At 38.5% G+C, this 19,543-nt stretch overlaps 1 protein-coding gene across 1 annotated transcript in view; it reads left to right on the top strand.

The window, feature by feature from the left end:
- The window catches only part of loxl2b (lysyl oxidase-like 2b), a 46,569-nt gene extending 33,359 nt beyond the window's left edge, over window positions 1-13,210 (top strand). Inside the window, exons 7-14 of the mRNA XM_041786904.1 lie at window positions 232-383; window positions 3,001-3,168; window positions 6,848-7,013; window positions 7,227-7,467; window positions 7,871-7,986; window positions 8,174-8,310; window positions 9,935-10,046; window positions 12,061-13,210. Of these exons, the coding sequence (XP_041642838.1) occupies window positions 232-383; window positions 3,001-3,168; window positions 6,848-7,013; window positions 7,227-7,467; window positions 7,871-7,986; window positions 8,174-8,310; window positions 9,935-10,046; window positions 12,061-12,131 (1,163 nt within the window). The 3' untranslated portion in view covers window positions 12,132-13,210. The remainder of the gene's footprint in view (window positions 1-231; window positions 384-3,000; window positions 3,169-6,847; window positions 7,014-7,226; window positions 7,468-7,870; window positions 7,987-8,173; window positions 8,311-9,934; window positions 10,047-12,060) is intronic.
- Window positions 13,211-19,543: the final 6,333 nt, after the last annotated feature.

Below are 19,543 nucleotides of genomic sequence, written 5' to 3'. Positions count from 1 at the left end.
ATAAACAGAGACAGATTGTACATGACCATTGCCATAACATCAGTAAATGAAAATGTCAAACAGAGGAAATATAATTATTTGTTTATTCTGCACAAAAACAACAAATTACATGACTGACTAGCATAAATATGAGAAGCCCTGTAGCTCTGATATGTCCTTTGATTGCAGAAGATTTCTTGGAGTTTTTATCTTTCTCTTTCTCACTCTTTTTCTTCTGTCTGTGTCTATCAGGTATGGGCCCCGTGCACATGAATGAAGTGGAGTGTTCTGGGTTTGAAAAGTCGATCACAGAGTGTTACTTCAACAAGGAGGCTCTTGGTTGCAGTCATGAGGAGGATGCAGCTGTCAGATGTAATGTTCCTGCTATGGGCTTCCAGGAGTCGGTGAGCCTTTCAAATTTATTTTCCATTTTTTCACATTCTTTGGACTAAGAGGTCCGTTGCCTAAACCAAATAACCCAGTGTTAATTTTGACAGTTATTTTTAATTTTAGTCTCAGTCTTTAGATTAGATACCTTTTAGTTTTAGCCACGTTTTGGTCATTTGATAGTTTTAGTCGACGAGAACTCAAAAACATTTTAGTCCATAAAAAGTCCTCACATTTTAGTCTTAACTTTGAGTCCAAGCATTTATTCTCTTGTTTAAATCTGGTACCAAACCACAGTAGTGTGTTCTATGCTCTCTCCCAAACCTGGGGTCCCTGCTTTCTACAGCTGAGAGGCAGAAAAGCCACAGATGCATTGCATTTTTACAGATTTAACCACAGTGGAGAGATGTCATGGATCATGAATGTCTGACAAAAACTAAATTACATTTTATTCTAGTTTTAGCATCTTGATAAAAACTTACTTTTTCTCTGTTTTAGTCATCAAAGACCTATTTTTGCCTAGTCTTAGGGTGAATCCCATTTCTACCTTTTAGCCCTTATCTCAGCCATACCTCTTGGTTTTGCATGTTCATGTCTGGGGAAGGGGTCTCCCAATTTTCTTTTGACTCGAGGGCTAGGGCTAAGGGCCCTTGAAACGAAGATTTTCCAGGACCGCAATTGAAACTAAGGGGCATGATGGGTCTCCCACTTGTGAAATGGCACAGCGGACTACAAAGGAGGCGCATAAATGTGAAAATATTTTTGGCATAATGATTATGGAAAACAACAGGTGTGTTTTCTCATATATTCATCCTTTAGCCACTGGGGATGGGAGTTTATTGAATTTTCAGTATGTACACGTGTAAACCAGGGCGATGAACTGTATAAATATGTGGAGAAGATCAACACAGAGATCCACAGTATGAACGATAGTCGAAGCTTTATTGTCACCTCTGATGGCGCAGCTGTTTTTCGGCAATGTGTGAGATGATGAACAGCAATCAAGTGGCATCTTGTTTCTTAAGGGAAGGTTTTCACCTCTACCCCTTACCACTCTGCCCATTGAAACAGAGTGGTAAGGGGTAGAGGTGAAAACCTTCCCTTAAGAAACAAGACGCCACTTGATTCTTAAGGGAAGGTTTTCACCTCTACCCCTTACCACTGTGTTTCAAGGGGTAGACGAAGGGGAGGGGTTAAGGGGTAAAATGGGATTGGCCACGTCTAGTCTTTCTCACAAAAAAGGCTATCAACAAACATTTTCAGTCACAGTTTCATACTTTTACCTAGTTAGACACAATTTGCAAAACTCAGTTGCACTTTTTAGTAAACCTGTAAAGAGTCTCTGTACAACAGAATTTGCATTGAAATGCACTTGTGATGCAGAATGGAAACCACTGGAGGCAGAATTTAGACACAGTGCAGGCACAGTTGTCACCATTTGAACACATCCAGTCAAAACACTTGTTTCTAATAATGTTGGACCAGTTTAGGCCAGTTCAGGAGGAAGAGAGGGAAAAGGAAAAAAACTTTTGCACATTTTAAGAGGTGAATAAGAGAGAAGTCAACAACTATACAAAATTTTTTCCAGCATGATTCAAAGATCTGCTGCGTTGCTTCAAACTTGATGTTACTCAGACTTTTATCAAGTGGTTTTATTAGAGCAAACAACAGGATGAAGGTCTGAGTACCAAAATGTTGGGACACTGTTGGAGTTGGAGTTGGAAGGGTCAGCGACAGTGTGGGAGAGTCTTTGTTTCCACTTCTGTTTTTGTTTGTTTATTTTTTCCTAAGAGAAATATTTACAGCTCAATCATAGTTTACATGTCTGATAGCAGTGGATGACCTTTCACCCCTCATTTTCATTCTATAAGAAAGATCTTTGTCTATCACTGTCACTTGAATTTTGTCTGAAATTTCTAGGGATGCACAATATTGAATTTTTGACAGTATCAATTATACTGATATTTACAAAATAATTTTAGTAGATGCCGATATTTTGATGTAGTTCAGACCGAAAACTTCAGTCCCTAGTGTAAAACACTCAGTTTACAGTTTGAGGATGAACAAATTAACAAATTTAAGTCCTTCTAACAGATTTAAAAGTGTAAAGAATAGTGATGGTCCAGACTAAAACTCTACTGACTGACTGTATTTGTTCATAAAGTGAATATTTTTAGCTGAAAAAGAATTTTTATCAACAAAATATTGGTTGTTGGTTGTCTGTTTACTCAGCTTATATCTGCTGTTACTGATATCATACTGATAATATTGGGCATGCCTAAAAATGTCTGTTCTTAGTGTTGGCCTTCCTCCCCCCCCCCCCGTGTCCAACACTGAAAAATGTGTTTTAGAGAGTGAGATTGTGTTTGGAGTTTTGCAAAACAACCAAAAAAAACAGCAAATGAGTTTTGCAAATTGTGTTTAATCAGAAAAGTGTATAAGGTTTTGCCAACAGGGGGTGATTTGATTATTAGTTTATGCTTCTGACTATTTGGTTCAGAAAATGGGAAATAGCGTTTTAGCAGCTGTGGAAAAACAAGCTGTGGAAAAAATATCTGTAAATGTCGAAAATGCATGAGTGATGTGAAATGAAAGTGTGAGTACAGTCTTTAAGTGGCTCTGTTATGCCCACAGCTGCGTCTAAGTGGAGGTAGAAACCCCTTTGAGGGCCGTGTAGAGGTGCTGATGCAGAGGAACGGTTCTCTGGTGTGGGGTACGGTGTGCAGTGAAGGCTGGGGAACCATGGAGGCGATGGTGGTCTGCAGACAACTGGGCCTGGGCTTCGCAAGCAATGCTTTCCAGGTACAATTCCTAGCTGCTACAGTGTAGAATTACCCTGTTTGAGTTTTTTGTGAACGTAACAACATTTACAGTAAGTTAAGAACAAGTTTGAAGGCCTGTGGTGTTTTTAATGTTCTTCTGGTCCTACAAAGCCAGCCCTTCCCAAACTTCAGTGTGCTGCGGCCAAATTTGTGACCTGAAAATTGTCCTGGAACTACCAGAAAACCTTTGTGAAACCATGACACGAGACTCAAATATTTACCTTTTTAACTATACTTTGTTTCATAAACAGGAAATTTCAATGCCAACGCTTGGCTTTCAGATACGTCAACATTACTAGTAAAGTGGGGGGTCACATATACAGTAAATGAGCCACTTCTATTTATTTTGTTTTGATCAGGCATCTGAAAAGTCGCTTCAGTTTTCTTTTCTTATATTGCCATATGTAATATATTTATTTTACATGTACTTTTTGACCCAGAAAACTCTTCAAAAGTAGCATTAATGTCCCTGAATCACAGGTAAATTCTTAAAACCAGAGTGAGCGGCAAAGTAGAATGTCACCAGTTGATCCAACACCACTTAAAGTGTGACACCAGATCCATACAGTAGACAAAAAACTATATAAAAAGGTGACATCTTTTTCTCAAGTATTCCATTATCATTTAAAACCTGATATATTTCTAATCTGACCTGCTATAGGACATACACTTTGACTCTTTTTATATTTATCTTACTCCTAAATAATGTAAGGTGTTCTATGGAGGATAATTTTATTTCATGGCTAATAATGTAGAAAATAATTATTTTCAAATTTTAATTCAATGTGTAACATCAATGTATGACAGAATTATTATCTTTTAAAATCTGAGATTTCCATCAAAATAGAAAAAAATTAAAATGCCTTATGTATTTTTTATCTTTAGGTCTTTGAGAGAGGGAATTGATGTCATGGTCAATGGAAAGTCCAAGTGTTACATTACTGAAGTAGATATTAACTGCATGAGTACTGAAAGCAAAGAGTCAACTGAGGAACTCCAGTTGAGCAAAAATAAATATACATATATAATTCACTTTGTGTTTTGAAGGTTATTTCTTTGTTGTAACAAAGATTCTTGGCAATGCATGTCATAACATTGAAAGCCTGTTTATTTCCCTTTTAAATGGTGCCACATTTGTAAGGAACGTGCATTTATGGGCAACAGAGCTGGGTATGTGGGTTGCACCCATGTAATCTACCAACAATCTATAATAATCTACCAAACACAAATGTCCTTACTTTTTGTGCTAGGTTTATAAATAATCACTTAACGGGTGTGCTTTGTGACTAATTTACAATGCAACTTTTTTTGGGGGGGGGCCCAAAGCATTCATTCTAGTGGGTTCACTTTGTTACAGCACTGAGTTGGGTTCATTACTGAACTAGCAGCTTCATTTCACATGATGAGATTTCACATGCATTGCGCAGCCCATGAAATATTATCACATAGTCAGCATTTTGAGAAAAGTTAAACTGATTTCTGTAATGGAGAGGTGATGCACTCTAGTGGTTCAAGTGAAGAAGCAACCTTTGGATCAACTCTTGTATCGTCAGATTAAAATATTTGTAGTTATATGTTTTGAAATAAAGTACTCACAGAGTAATTTAGAAGTTTTTATTTTTCCCATTTGGCATTTCTAAACTGTTAAGCTTTATCCTGCTATACTTAAAAAGAAATAATCTTTAAAAAGCTACAACCAGTCCAAGTGTTCACCAGCCACAAACGCTGAATTTCTTAAATTAGATGCTGATTCAGCGCATCATGTGATGGCCTCTTCTTCTGCAACATTTCAGCATAGAAGTCTTTGTAAATAGACTTGAGCTTGTTTATTCTGACTGCTCAAAGCGCTTTAACATAGCAGATCTCCCCTACCCATTCACACCCACTCACTCCACAGTCACTCACTGATGGTGGAGGTTGTTATGGAGAATTGGCCATCAGTATAAGCTAATCCCATTCAATCACATCATACATATTCACACGTCACTGATGCGAGAGTGGGCGCAAACTGGAGTTAAGTATCTTGCTCAAGGACACATGAAAATACTCAGGGGGAAACAATACACAACTACTGTCTATTGTGACTGACTGCACTCTGATGAGAAGCAGTTATAATATTAGTAAAAAAAATCGACTCACTCTATAATGTAGTAAAATTATTACAATATAGGAGAAAAATATTTTGCTAGCTTTATAATGTAATAACAGACGCTAAATGTAGTAAGTATTTACAATATGCACAAAAAGTTGTTTTTTATGCACTCAACATCTTACTTTTGGCCAGTTATTACATTGTGAGTTTTACTTCATTTTTTTGTTACATTATGCATTGTTGTTACACTATCTCTTACGTGTCTGTATCTGCTGGTTTAAGGGAGTGAAGTTTAAGTTTTGAAGGGATACTTCAACATTTTGGCAAATTCGTCCGTTGCCATAATTCCTATAGTCTTAGTAATAGGTTTGTTACCTTCAGTTGTCGATGCTTGCTGTTTTTAGATCGGCCGCTGCCGAGTTTGGACCTGCTGTGCCAACTCAATGTAAGCAGACGATATTCCGGCTTTCCCTCATCAAACTCATCAAATACACAATCCAACAACTCCAAAACGCTCTCGTGGACAAGTTGTGACCTGTACATTCACCACGCTTTGAAATAATAACGTATAATTATGTATCATTACAACGCATGAATCAAATACTCTGAACTGTTTCTTGAGTAAACCACTGGGCGAAGTGACACAGTGCAGCAGCCATGCCTGGAGTGTAGTTCCGGCTTTGCATTTAGCTTTAAAACATCTCCATCTCGTAATGTTCCATGATTATTTCATAGGGTGGTGAATGAATAGGTCACAACTTGTCCACGAGAGCGTTTTGGAGTTGTTGGATTGTGTATTTGATGAGTTTGATGAGGGAAAGCCGGAATATCGTCTGCTTACATTGAGTTGGCACAGCAGGTCCAAACTCGGCAGCGGCCGATCTAAAAACAGCAAGCATCGACAACTGAAGGTAACTAACCTATTACTAAGACTATAGGAATTATGGCAACGGACGAATTTGCCAAAATGTTGAAGTATCCCTTTAAAGGGGACATATTATGCAAATATCACTTTTTCAGGCCTTTCTAACAAAAATATGTGCCCCTGGCCTGTCCACAAGTACCAGAACCACCCCCCCTTCTTCTTTTAGAAAATGTGTGCTGAAACAAAATGTTCTCAGATTATCCCCCCATGATGTCATGTGGGGAGTAAGCTCTGCCCCCAGGTGTGGTTGGCCCTCTCCGGTTGGAAGAAAGTTCCGCCCTCCTCTCCTGATTCTCCTCTCAGCTGGTGCTAAGAGGAGGATCAGGAGAAACACATCCATTAAGTCACATCCATTTTCCTGAGAGGGGCGGAGTCAGACATCTCATTTACATTTAAAGCAGCAGACTAAGAAACAGCTTGTTCTGAGCAGGGCTGAAACAGAGGGGTTTTTAGACATTCAAAAATGCAGTACTGGAGTGTTTTTTCAGCAACAAACTTCACAGGCATGTTTTTGGGACCTCTGAGATCAATATAAACTTGTCTCAAAATGGTAAAATATGTCCCCTTTAAGTGCGTGAAAGGGTTTTTATTACAGATTAATAGCATATGTCTGTATGTACTGTGCTCATGTTTTCTAAACAGGAGACATGGTATTGGCCAGGAGAGGTGAGTGCAGATCCTGTGGTGATGAGTGGAGTTCGTTGCTCTGGAACAGAGATGTCTCTGTCTCATTGTTTACACCATGGAGCCCACCTGAACTGCCCTAAAGGGGGTGGACGCAATGCTGCTGGAGTCTCCTGCTCTGAGAGTAAGACACCCTTTTCATGCTTATGACATTTTGTCCTTACGTAACGTAATGGTACACTTTTAGAATATCAACCAGCACCTTAAAGGTTCTGATCATAGTATTGGGGAGGTCTGAGCTTTTTTGTTGTTTTTGGTGAATCATTATTCCAGTTATTAAAATATCTTCCATCTTTGCCCACCTCCCTGCTCCTCTCTTGGACTGGCCTGACCACAGCGGCTCCAGACCTGGTGTTGAACCCCCAGGTGGTGGAGCAGACCACCTACATGGAGGACAGGCCCATGTTCATGCTGCAGTGTGCGTATGAGGAGAATTGTCTGTCGTCGACCTCTAGCCAGGTGCCACCCAACTCCTACCGCCGCTTACTGCGCTTCTCCTCTCAGATCCACAACAACGGCCAGTCTGATTTCCGTCCCAAAGCTGAGAGAAACTCCTGGGTGTGGCATGACTGTCACAGGTAAAATGCTACAGAGGATTTAAGAATTTAGGGTTGGATTTAAGACAGAAGGAAAAGCTAAGGCTACTAAATCTGACTAAACCTAGCACAAAAAGTAAGGGGATTTGTTTTTGGTAGATTAGAAGCACTGTTACAACAAAGAAATAATCTATCAAACACAAATTTCCTCACTTTTTGTGCTTAGTTAATTAAGCAGAACTGTCTGCTTTCTTCAGTTGTCTGAATACCTCTGTTTTCTAGAGAACAAGCTGGAGAATATTCAGCTATCTAAAGATTATATGGATTATAGGCTCAAACTTTGTGGTCGTCTTTCCTTACTGCACTCGGCTAAGAAAGACTTAAACTTTCATGCTGTATTTTCCTTATTGTGCTTTTAAACTACATTTTGTATTTGTGTATCCAGGCATTATCACAGCATGGAAGTGTTTACGCTTTATGACTTATTCAGCCTCAATGGAACAAAAGTAGCAGAAGGACACAAAGCAAGTTTTTGCCTGGAGGACTCGGAGTGTGATGAAGGTGACAAGGCTTGAGAGCTGTACTCCCTTAGTAGCTGATTTACCTTTAGATTTATCTTTGATATGTCTAGCCCAAAATACAAATGCTTGAATTTCTTTGTGTCTCTAGAGTGTGTAAGCAACCATAGCATTGAGCGTTATGTTCCCAGCTTGTGCAGCTGTCCTCATGAGTCCATATTTACTTGCAGGTATTGAAAAGCAATATGAATGTGCCAACTTTGGAGAACAGGGTATCACTGTAGGCTGCTGGGATACCTACAGGCATGACATTGACTGCCAGTGGGTCGACATAACTGATATCAAACCTGGAGATTATATTTTTCAGGTATTGCACACTAATGCATCTATCATTTTCCTCTAATACATCACCTATTAAAAGTATTCACCAACTTGGATGTTTAACCCCTTTATTGATTTTTAAATCTATCATAGTCAGTATAGTTTGGCTTTTTTTTTTTTTTTTTTTTTTTAAACTTTTTCATATCAAAGTAAAAACATATTTCTACAAAGTAATGTCCATTAAATAAAAATATGTAATATAAATAAGTGACTGCGTAAATATTCACCCCTTCATGTCGGTATCACGTAGAGTCACCTTTGGCTGCTTCACAGCACTGAGTCTGTGTGGATAGGTCTCTGTCAGGCTTAAACATGTAGACACTGCAATCTTACTCCATTCTTCTTTGCAAAACTGGTGTGAACGGCCTTTTGAAAGTTTTGACACAAATTCTCTCTTGGATTGGGGTCTAGGCTTTAACTCGGCCACTCCAGAACATTCACCTTGTTGTCTTTAAACCATTTCTGTGCAGCTTTCGCTGTATGCTTCAGGTCATTCTCTTGCTGCAAAATACATCTTGTCCCAAGCTGTAGTTCTCATGCAGATTGAATACGATTGTCCATCAGGATTTTCCTATATTTTTCCTCATTCATTTGACCCTCTACCTTTACAAGCCTTCCACTGCTGGCTGCAAAGAAGCAACCCCAGAGCATGATGCTTCCACCACTGTGCTTCACAGTGAGGAAGGTGTGGTGATGTGCAGTGTTTGGTGTCCTTCAACAATGGCGTCTTGTATGATCGCCATAGAGCACCATTTTGGTTTCATCAGACCAAAGAACTTTCTCCTACTTGATCATGGAGTCTCCAACATACTTTATGTTGAACTCTAGTCAAGATTCAATCTGAGTTTTCTTCAACAGTGTCTTTCTCTTTGCCACTCTCCCATAAAGCTTTTACTGGTGAAGAACCCAGGCATCAGTTGTTAATGCAGAATCTCTCCCATCTCCGCTGTGAAGCCTGTAACTCCTGCAGAGTAGTCGTAGGTGTCTTGGTGGCCTCTTTCACTAGTCTCCCTCTTGCACACTCACTCAGTTTGTGAGGACGGCCTGATCTAGGCAGATTTACACATGTGCCATATTCCTTCCATTTCTTGATGAAAGATTAAACCAAACTCCGGGAGATGTTCAGTGCCTGTGGATGTTTTTTGTATCCATCCCCTGACTTCTACTTTCCAATAACCTTTTGTCTGAGTTGCTTGGAGTGTTCTTTGTCTCCATGGTGTAATGGTAGCCAGAAATACTGATTACCCAGTGACTGGATCTTCCAGACATAGGCATCTTTATACTACAACTGCTTGAGACACATTCACTGCCCTCAGGTGATCCCCATTTCTCCAATTTTATGCAGTCACTTATTTTACATCAGATATTTTAATTTAACTGACATTACTTTGTAAAAATCTGTTTTTGATTTTTTTTTTTTTTTTGCCAAGAAAAGCCAAATTTTATTGGCCATGATGATTTATAAAATGAATAAAAAGGTTAAAAGATCTTAAGGGGTGAATACTTTTTCATAGGCACTGTATAGAAAACAGCTTTAAAAAACAACTGCCATTGGTAATAACATTTTTTAACGTGTTTCTTGTTTTTTTCTTATCTAATCTTTGTCTCAGATAATAATTAATCCAAACTATGAAGTACCTGAGTCAGACTACAGCAATAACCTCCTCAAATGCAGATGTCGATATGATGGCCACCGTGTATGGATGTACAGCTGCCATAATGGTAAGAACTTTGGAATATTTAGATGGATATCTGTCACAGCTGCTTTCTTTGAACTTTGAATAGAGAGTGGAATATTTGGAGTTCATTATTTAACAAAGAGGAATTAATATGATACATTACAGACAGTTCAAGATAAAAGTGACTAACATTAAATAAAGAAATATGTAGGAAAAGCCACATTTACCCATGTGGGCTTGTTGAGAGTGGTCCTAATACTGAAATAGATAACAATCATAATTAATAAGGTGATAGAAGAAGCATTTGTGAAAAAAAAATAAAATTTATATTTATATTTAATTAATTGAATTTATAATAAATTAATTTGATTAATACAGCTCATGATAAGAGAGTAATATTGAGGTGTTGTAGTGCTTAATTGGCCCAATAATTTTTTTTTGATTTATTTCTGTAATCAAAGGAAAAAAGTGCAGTTTACAACATTTTTCAGAATTGCTAAAACGTTTTTTTTCCATTCTCTGAAACAAATGATCAGTTGCCTAAATTAATTTATCTCTAATGGTCTCTATCTGGTCTCTAATGATGCAGACCAATAGTTGGTCCAGTAGCTGCACACAGTCTGAGTTCTCACAACTACTAGTGAAATTAGGACGGACCAGGATTTCAACTTTTTCTATACCCACTTATAACAAAAATTTGACCTTTTCCCCTTCTTATAGACAAATAAATTGATAGAGAGAGTCTATAATTTGTTAACTGGCACCAGTAAAGGATGCTGTTCCTATTGCCCAATCCAAAAATTCAATTATGCTAATTTTCTGCTATCTAGAGATAAATCAATGATCAAAAGACTTTTCTTTAACTTCTATATCGGACAATTCTCTCATTTTGATGATAAACGTGAATTATTTTGGTTTATTGATTTCAGATAGAGAGGGAGAGAGAGAGAGAGAGAGAGAGAGAGAGAATGGTAAAAGAGCGTCATGCAGTGCTGTGAGTTTACAGTTGGACTTTTGCTTTCAAATGATTGCTTTCAAAGTCAATCAGATCAGACACTGCAGCGACAGTGTAGCTCTATACACCCCCTCAAACGGGTAGCTCGGTTGTGGTGGAAAAGCAAAATCCCTGCCACGCTGGGCTACCGTGCCGAGTCAAACCAAGTTGAGCCGAGCCGCTCAATGTAATGGAAAAGTCTCAAAAGACTTAGCTGACATAGGTCTGTTGGTTCAGACTAAAACTCCACAAACTTATCTGTTCATATGGCCAACATTTACAGCTGATATAATATATTTTTATAGTCAAAATGTAGTTTGTAAATAGAGCAGCAGAGTAGCTGCATAGAGCATAGAGTACCAGAAACTTATATATCCCTCTCTTTAGACTCTCAGATTGTCTGCTTCCATTTTGCAAAGTAAATTTTAACTCAGTCTAGCTCTCTGAACCAGCCTGGAATTGATTTCACGTCATTAGAGACAAATGTTTTCAGTTTTGACTGTCTGTGTTTCAACTGTGGCAAATGTGCTTTAATTGTGTTTAACTTCTGCCCCCAGTGGTCACCATTAGACATTACAAGTGCATCACGATGCAAAATGTGTTTAGGGACTGAGTGTAGCATTTTGTGAGAAAGAGAGTAAATGAGTTTTGCAAATTGTGACCAGGAAAAGACCGCCCTGTGATCTTCAGATTCCAATGGGAGTTTGCTCATTTATCAAGGCGCCCTTACAGATCAAATGACTTTTGTTGTTACAAGTAAACATTCAAGAAATAAGAATGTGGTCACTATCTAAGTTCTTTAATTAAAACATTGAAATTTGGATGAAATATTTTGAAAAAAACATAATCAAACTGTATTGTGTTGTATCATAATATGTAGTTTATATGACATAGTGTACATTTCTTCACTTAGTATCAGATTTCTAGTGTTTCTTTTATTAATGGGCCTTTATAATACACCCTCTGGTTATCCTTCTCATGCTAACATCTTATCTGGTACATTTGTGCATCAGGTGATGTTCATCTCTATGGCTGTCATCATCTCTGTGTCTGTCTCTGCTAGGTGGCTCATTAAGCACTGAAACTGAACAGACATTCCCCGGCCTCCTCAACAATCACGTGGCCCACAGGTAAGAGCAAAGCAGTGTGGAGGCATCAGATGACCCGCCCCTCCCCTTACAGAGATCACAATTGAAGCCCAGTAACCTTCATTCCTGCCCTGGTCGCCCCATGGTTTCATTTTCTCCTGCCTCATCCATCGTGCTGTTCCCTTTGACCCTTCACCTTCCTATCCAGCCAGAGAGAGAATGTTTGAATTGAACTTCCTTGGTAACAGCAGAGGCATTCTGTGGACTAATGTTTCACATCCCTAGACTTGAACACAGAGCCGTTTACACACTGAAGTCCACACACATCAAGGATCTGTTTTTCAAACACATTGTGCATGTCTTTGGATATCAGCTGTCTAAGCATAAAACACAAGCTATGTGTCTTTTGGGGGAATTTATGCAGAGTGAACTGGGCTCCTACCAAGAAAATGACACCCTTTTCACTAGCAAAAATAACTTTCAGGTGAGACTCTCATCAGGTCGGGTAAGGTGCCAACAAAGCAGTCCTAAAAAACTGGAAAGCACATGGACACGAGTTCAAGTTTTGTTATGTGTTGGAATTTATTAATACTTGGAGGCATGTTTGTAGAAGTTTTTGTTGGAAACAGTGTTAGAATCGATATCAAACAGGTCTGTAAACTAGAGGAGATAATCCTGCAGAAGGATTGACCTTAGACTATGGATTTTAAAAACAAGTTTTAGTTAAAACCAAAATGTAACACAATTTGTTAGTGATGCAAAATAAATAAATTATACTAAAAATGTTCTAAATTTTGGTCATATCTTTCCTTTGGTAAAGGTCTGACAAGGTTTTTAGCATTTGATATAATTTATGGCTCCTAGATTTCATGTTTTATTTTTTTGTGTTGTTGTTGTTGTTTGTTTGTGCAACACTTGTTCTATTCTTGCCACTATGAAGAAGCTGTGTCTCAAATGACTCCATTTAGTACTTGCACAAAGAATCCTTTGGCTGAACTGTCTAATACTTTGACCCATCAGACCCTGTAAAGTGAAATCCAAAATTTATGTCTTAACACACGAGATATGTTGGAATATGGTTGCTGTAAACATGTGAAGACACTGAGATCTACATGTGACTGAATTTTGGATTTATGCCATTAGAAAGTTTTTCACCTCTTTCCTGGCTTGGTTTAATTTGGGCGGGGCCAATATGTGAATTGCTGATGTCATGAGCCCGCAGTAGGGAATGACCCCGCCTCTCTAACACTACATTATAAAATCACAGAGCTGTTCATCTCAGTGCAGTCTGTTGTTAGCTGATGTCACTGTCTTTATTGAAAGTTAACAGTCAGTTAAATGCTGTTTTTTGTTCATAGTGAGGTAAATTTGCCAAATCTATCAGCCACAGTGGGCTATGGATCATTTAAAGTATCCTAACAGAGATTTGAGCCAGAATACTGCACTTTGATCGTAAAGTCAAGGGCCAGGCTAATGGTGTAAGTGCTTTCTACCATTCAGATTGTAATATTTTCTTAAATTTCAGAGGATTGTGTTTCTCCTGAGTGGGCGTGGCTTCATCTCATTCAACAGACATGCCCACATCATCCTGGAGCAGATTTTACTGGCTCATTTTTTTATGATTTTAAAGCTTATAAACTTTGAGATGCCTTATTTGACTGAAAATTGAACTAGGGGTTCATAACACAGTGACCTGTCATACAACAAACCTAAATACAGATTTATTTTCACTTAACAGGGTCTTTAATGTTATTACAGTGCTGGTCAATAAAGGAATCCAAACAGCACAAAAAGTAATTACATTTGTGTTTGGTAGATTATTTCTTTGTTATAAAAATGCTTCATGACAACAAATCCTAAACTGACTGAAACCCTGTTTGTTTTCTTTTAAATGGTGCAACATTTGTAAGGAACATGCGTTTGTGGGATGAGCAACAGAGCTGAGTATGTGGGTTGCACCCACGGAAAATCAGCCAAACATCTCCACCAATGCCAAACAGCTTATTCTGAAAGTGACTCTTGTTTTGTGGATAAGATGATTGAAGTCTGAAGAAACAAGACATTTTGCCAGTTTAACAATAGGCTCTATGCACGGTAGGTTGTGACGTGGAAAATAACGTTGCTTAACAACTTCTACCAAACACTAATGTCCTTACTTTTTGTGCTGAGTTTATACGTGGAGAGGTCAGATGGAAGGTACCATAAAGTATTAATTGATTTACCATTGATGGACCTTTTAACCCTTTCTTTTCTTTTCTTCAATTGAAATGTTGTAACTGTTGTTCATTCTAGGGGTTTAATTAGTTAATATTTTACTTTAGGATTCCTTGTTAGATATGTCACAAAATAGGGGGTGTTATTTTTAGAAAAAAGGTATTTTGGGGGATATTTTTTTCCTCAAAAGAAAAATGAAAGAAAGAAAACATCTCAGAGGTGACTAACAGTAGCTTTTACAACATGCATGCTTTCTACATGTGTTCACTCATCCTAATATTGTCAGTTGTGTGGGGTTTGAAAAGCAACCAAAATCTATCCCCATGTTTTGGCAATACAAGTTTGCCTTTAGGCCAAAAAACTGTTTGTCCTGCACCAAATCTCAACAACAGTTCCCAGGACTGGGCAGGGTTCTTTCAGTACTCAAAATTATTTGGATGGATTCAAAATAACTCCCCAAGAAATTAATCTAAGATTCTTAAACCAGTAGACACCCAGCAAAAAATGGATTTGAAGTGAATAGCCATGTGCCCACTGGGTTTAAAGACACAGGCCGACAAATAAGTAGAAATATGAGTTTAGTAGGAACACCGTTACATGCAATCTGAACAACTCTCTGAGGCAACCTGCAAGATTAAATGATACAAACTCAGAAAAACATTTCATTAAAAAACATAAATGAAACTATGTGAATGACATGTATGTGTGCAGACTGAGAGGAAAAAGAAGTAAATGGCCAGAGATATATGCATAAGTGAAATCATGATGAATGCCACTCTCCTCCTGTGTTGTAATATTTACAAGAGGGCTTGTGATGCAGCTGGATGCAAATGCAAAGTAAAGCATTTAGGGGCAGATCCACAAAGAATTATTGCACTGTGCTGATGGCCTCAGGACTTGCTTGAGGTTTCTCATGCTAATGACATGCACCCAGCTCCTTTTTTTCCACCACATCCACAAAAGGATTCAGTCTCATCATATGCCAGGGCTAACATGCCTGAAAGGTTTGGCAGCTTTGCCCATGTATTGAAAAAGTCCAACTGGCACATAGCAGCGCTTAAATCACCGACACTGCAATGACAGAGAGAGACAGGAAAAAGAAAAATACCAGACTGAGAACTCAGAGTTCTTGCAGAGATGTGCAGGGAAGCCCATGGGTGTCAGCACACTGGATAAGAGGCTGGATAAAAAATAAAACTCAGTGACCTCTCACTGGTGCCACTGCTGTTGTCATGATATGACAGAGAACATTATTAGACAAACTAATATGTTTGGATATCAGTCTTTGGACTAGTGTTTACAGTGCCTATAAAAAGTATTCACCCCCTTGGATGTTTTACCCTTGTACTGGTCTTACAAATCTATCAATCAATCAATCAATCAAAATTCTCAGTTGGATTGAGGTCTGGGCTTTGACCCCGCCACTCCAGAACTGTCACATTGTTGTCTTTAAACGATTTCTGTGCAGCTTTCTCTGCATGCTTCGGGTCATTGTGTTGCTGGAAAATAAATCTCCCAAGCCATAGTTCTCATGACTGAATAAGATTTTCCTCCAGGGTTTTCCTATGTTTTGCTGCATTCCTCTTACCCTCTACCTTTACAAGCCTTCCTGTACCATCTGCTGAGAAGCATCCCCACAGCATGATGCTGCCATCACCATGCTTCTCAGTGGGGATGGTGTGTTTGTGGTGATGTGCAGTGTTTGGTGTCCACCAACCCTAGCTTCTTGTCTGATGGCCATAAAGCACAATTTCTGTCTCATCAGACCAAAGAACTTTCTCCCACATGACCATGGAGTCTCCCACATGCCTTCTGGTGAACTGTAGTTGAGGTTTAAAGAGTTGAGTAGAACCCGGGCAACAGTTGTTAAAGCAGAATCTCTCTCATCTTAGCTACTGAAGCTTGGAACTCCTTCAGAGTAGTCATAGGTGTCTTGGTGGCCTCTCTCACTAGTCTCCTTCTTGCACACTCACTCAGTTTGTGAGGACGGTCTGATCTAGGCAGATTTACACATGTGCCATATTCCTTCCATCTCTTCATGATGATTTAACTGAACTCTGGGGGATGTTCAGAGCCTTGGATTTTTTTGTATCCATCTCCTAACTTACACTTTTCAATCACCTTTTCTCCTAGCTGCTTGGAGTGTCCCTTTGTCTTCATGGTGTAATGGTAGCCAGGAATACTGATAAACTAATAACTGGATCATCTAGACACAGGTGTCTTTATACTACAATCACTTGAGACACATTCACTGCACTCAGGTGATCCCCAACTCACTAACTGTGAGACTAGTAGCACCAATTGGCTGGACCTCAGTTTGATTGGGTCTGTCACGGGGGTGAATATTTATGCAGTCATATTTTTATTTAATTGGCATTTCTTTTTGGAAATCTGTTTTCACTCTGAGATTAAAGAGGTTTTTTGTGTAATTTTTGGGGTCAAAAAAAGGCTGATTATATTGATCATGATTGATGAATAAAGGGGTGATAACTTTTTAAGGCACTGTAGCTGAAAGAAGAATTTCTTTTTGAATTTAGACTTCGTCTTGTGTAAAACAATCCTTAATCAGTTATTTAATTTAAATGTTCATTATGAATATTTTTAACCATTTTTAACAGACTGACTTGACACCACAGGCCCACACTGACTTAATCTATAATCATAATACATGCTTTTTGGATTGTACGCTATCTTTTATGCTATTTGCACAGGTTTAAGATGTGCAAAAAGCAGCGCTGTTCTTTTGTGGATCTGGCCCTAAATGTACCCCAGTCCTAAGCCCCCTAGTGGCAGAAAAGTGGCCTCTGGTCCAAGGAGAGCTTGAGCCACCTGTAACCATAAGCTACTTTAAGAAAGAACATTTTATTCTTACTCTTATTCTAGTTATCTCAAGTAAACCTGCATTGCCAATACCGTCATAATAATATGATTATAATAATATCAGATAAAACTATATTCTTTTTATTACAAATATATAGCTAAGTAAAGGGAAACATTAATTCTGAAAGATATTATGCCACCTGCCTGAGTTTTTATTTCTTATATGTGGGAGAAGATTCTTGAATGTTAATGTAGGTATTAAGAGCATCAACTGAGAAGTTTGCAATGCAGATAGCTTATTATCTGGTTAAGTGTAGCACAGTTTAACCCTATAAAACACCACTGCTATCAGACTGTTTCAGATCTCTGTTTTCTGATGTTTGGCAAAGAGGTTCTTACTCACTTTGAATAATTTTGTCCAAAAACATCCAAACAAGGCTGAGTAGAGTGAATGGATAGTTTAACATATTACTAAAGCCCCCTCCAGCAGGGGTCATCTGTTAGCCAACAGAGGCAGAGAAAGAGAAGACCTGATATCTTTATTGTTAAGGAACAGATAACATGCTTTGTTTATACGAGAGACTAAAGTTAAAGCAGTTGTCTTTCAGATGGACGGACTTGCAGGTATGATGTTTACTTACATATTTTTCAGAAAAAGAGAAAGAAAAACAAACTTTACTATGTTTTTTACAGTTTTATTTCACAGAAACTGAAGGAAATATGTACAATAATCTGTATGTGAATTCTGTTCTATGCTACTATTTATAACAGTGCTACCAAACTGGTCCTCTGTTTTCTGAGGGTGTAACTCCACGTTGGACAGCTTTAATGTGTTTAACAGTATACTTGAACTGAGTGTTATTAACACTGTGCTTTGTGTGCCAACATTAATAAAGGTCTGAGTTTGTCAAGCACCCAAACCTTGTTACATGGTTTTGTGTGTTATAAAGAAGAGTTGTTTATACTTTACTGAGGAAGACCATGGCATGACTCCTTACTCCTTTTATTGGACTCATTGAACAGGTAAGTACAGTTCACAGAATATTCTGGAGAGTTGGTGTTAGTGAAATGAGAGAGTTAATTACTCTCTGGATGGAGTCAAATCCCTGAAAATATATTCTCAGTTTAAAGAACGTTGGAGTAAACCTGAGTCAGTCGATTAAGTCTGTACGTGCTCTGAACCTAACTCTGAACCTGGATGTGACACTGGAAGCTTTTTTGATCACGTCCCATGTCACACGTGTTTAAACCAAACTTGGCAAATTTTAACAATAGTACCATTTTTATGCCATCTATCTATTTTCTGTACTGCTTATACCGTGGGGGATCGTGGGGGGGCTGGAGCCTATTCCAGCTGTCATTTGGCAAGAGGCAGGGTACACCCTGCACTGGTCGCCAGTCAATCACAGGGCTGACTGAAAGAGACAGGCCACTAGGCACGCTCATGTTCACACCTACAGCCAATTTAGAGTGATCAGCTAACCTATTGAGCATGTCTTTGGCGGTGGGAGGAAGCCAGAGTACCCAGAGAGAACCAACGCATGCCCAGGGAGAACATGCAAACTCCACACAGAAAGGCCCTGACTGGGAAGCTATCAGCTTATTTTGCTACTTTTTTGCCACTTTTTATTCATGTTTTTGCCACTTTTATCCCACTTTTGCTGCTTCTGGCTGTAATTACCACCTTTTTGCCACTGTTTACTCATTATTGCTGCTATTTGTCTATTTCTCTTTAATGCCACTATCCACATATTCTGCTATTTTAATCCATTTTTGCCACTTTTAACCTGCTTTTACCACTGTTTTGCCACTTAAATGTTTGCCACATATATTATGCACTTTTATAACTTTGTTTTTTTTTTTGCCTGTTTTGCATATTTTTGCCAATTTTCACCTTTTGATGATACATTTTGCCACTTCAACTCATTTTTGCTGCCCTTTGTCCATTTTGCCAGTTTTATGCCACTTTTAAGGATTTTGTTCCATTTAGCTCACATTTTTGGCCACTGTCAAGGAACCTCTTTCTGGCACATTTATCCCACTTTGGTCACTTATAACCCATTACCAACTATTTTTTTTTTTTTTTACCCTTTTTTACTCTCTTCGTTACTACTTTTGGCTCATTTTGCCCTTTTATGCCACTATCAACCCATTTTGCCATTTACAACCCACATTGGCCACTTCTATTATGCACTTCAATCCCATTTTTTAGCCTACTTTTGCCCATTTTTGCTAAATTTTAGCTTTTATGTGCCACTTTTTTTGCCACTTTAACTAATTTTTGCTGCCTTTTGCCCATTTCTGGCAGTTTTTATGCCACTTTTAACAATTTCTTGCCATTTAACACATTTTTGCCATCATGTTGGCACTTCTTTTTGGCACAATTTTGCCACTGTTGCTGCTTATTGCCAATCTTGCCAATTT

Source organism: Cheilinus undulatus, linkage group 5 (genome assembly GCF_018320785.1).
Source record: "Cheilinus undulatus linkage group 5, ASM1832078v1, whole genome shotgun sequence".
In the NCBI taxonomy this organism is placed as follows: Eukaryota; Metazoa; Chordata; class Actinopteri; order Labriformes; family Labridae; genus Cheilinus; species Cheilinus undulatus.
The sequence above is the reverse complement of the archived record's forward strand: the minus strand, read 5'-3'. Positions and strand labels throughout refer to the sequence as shown.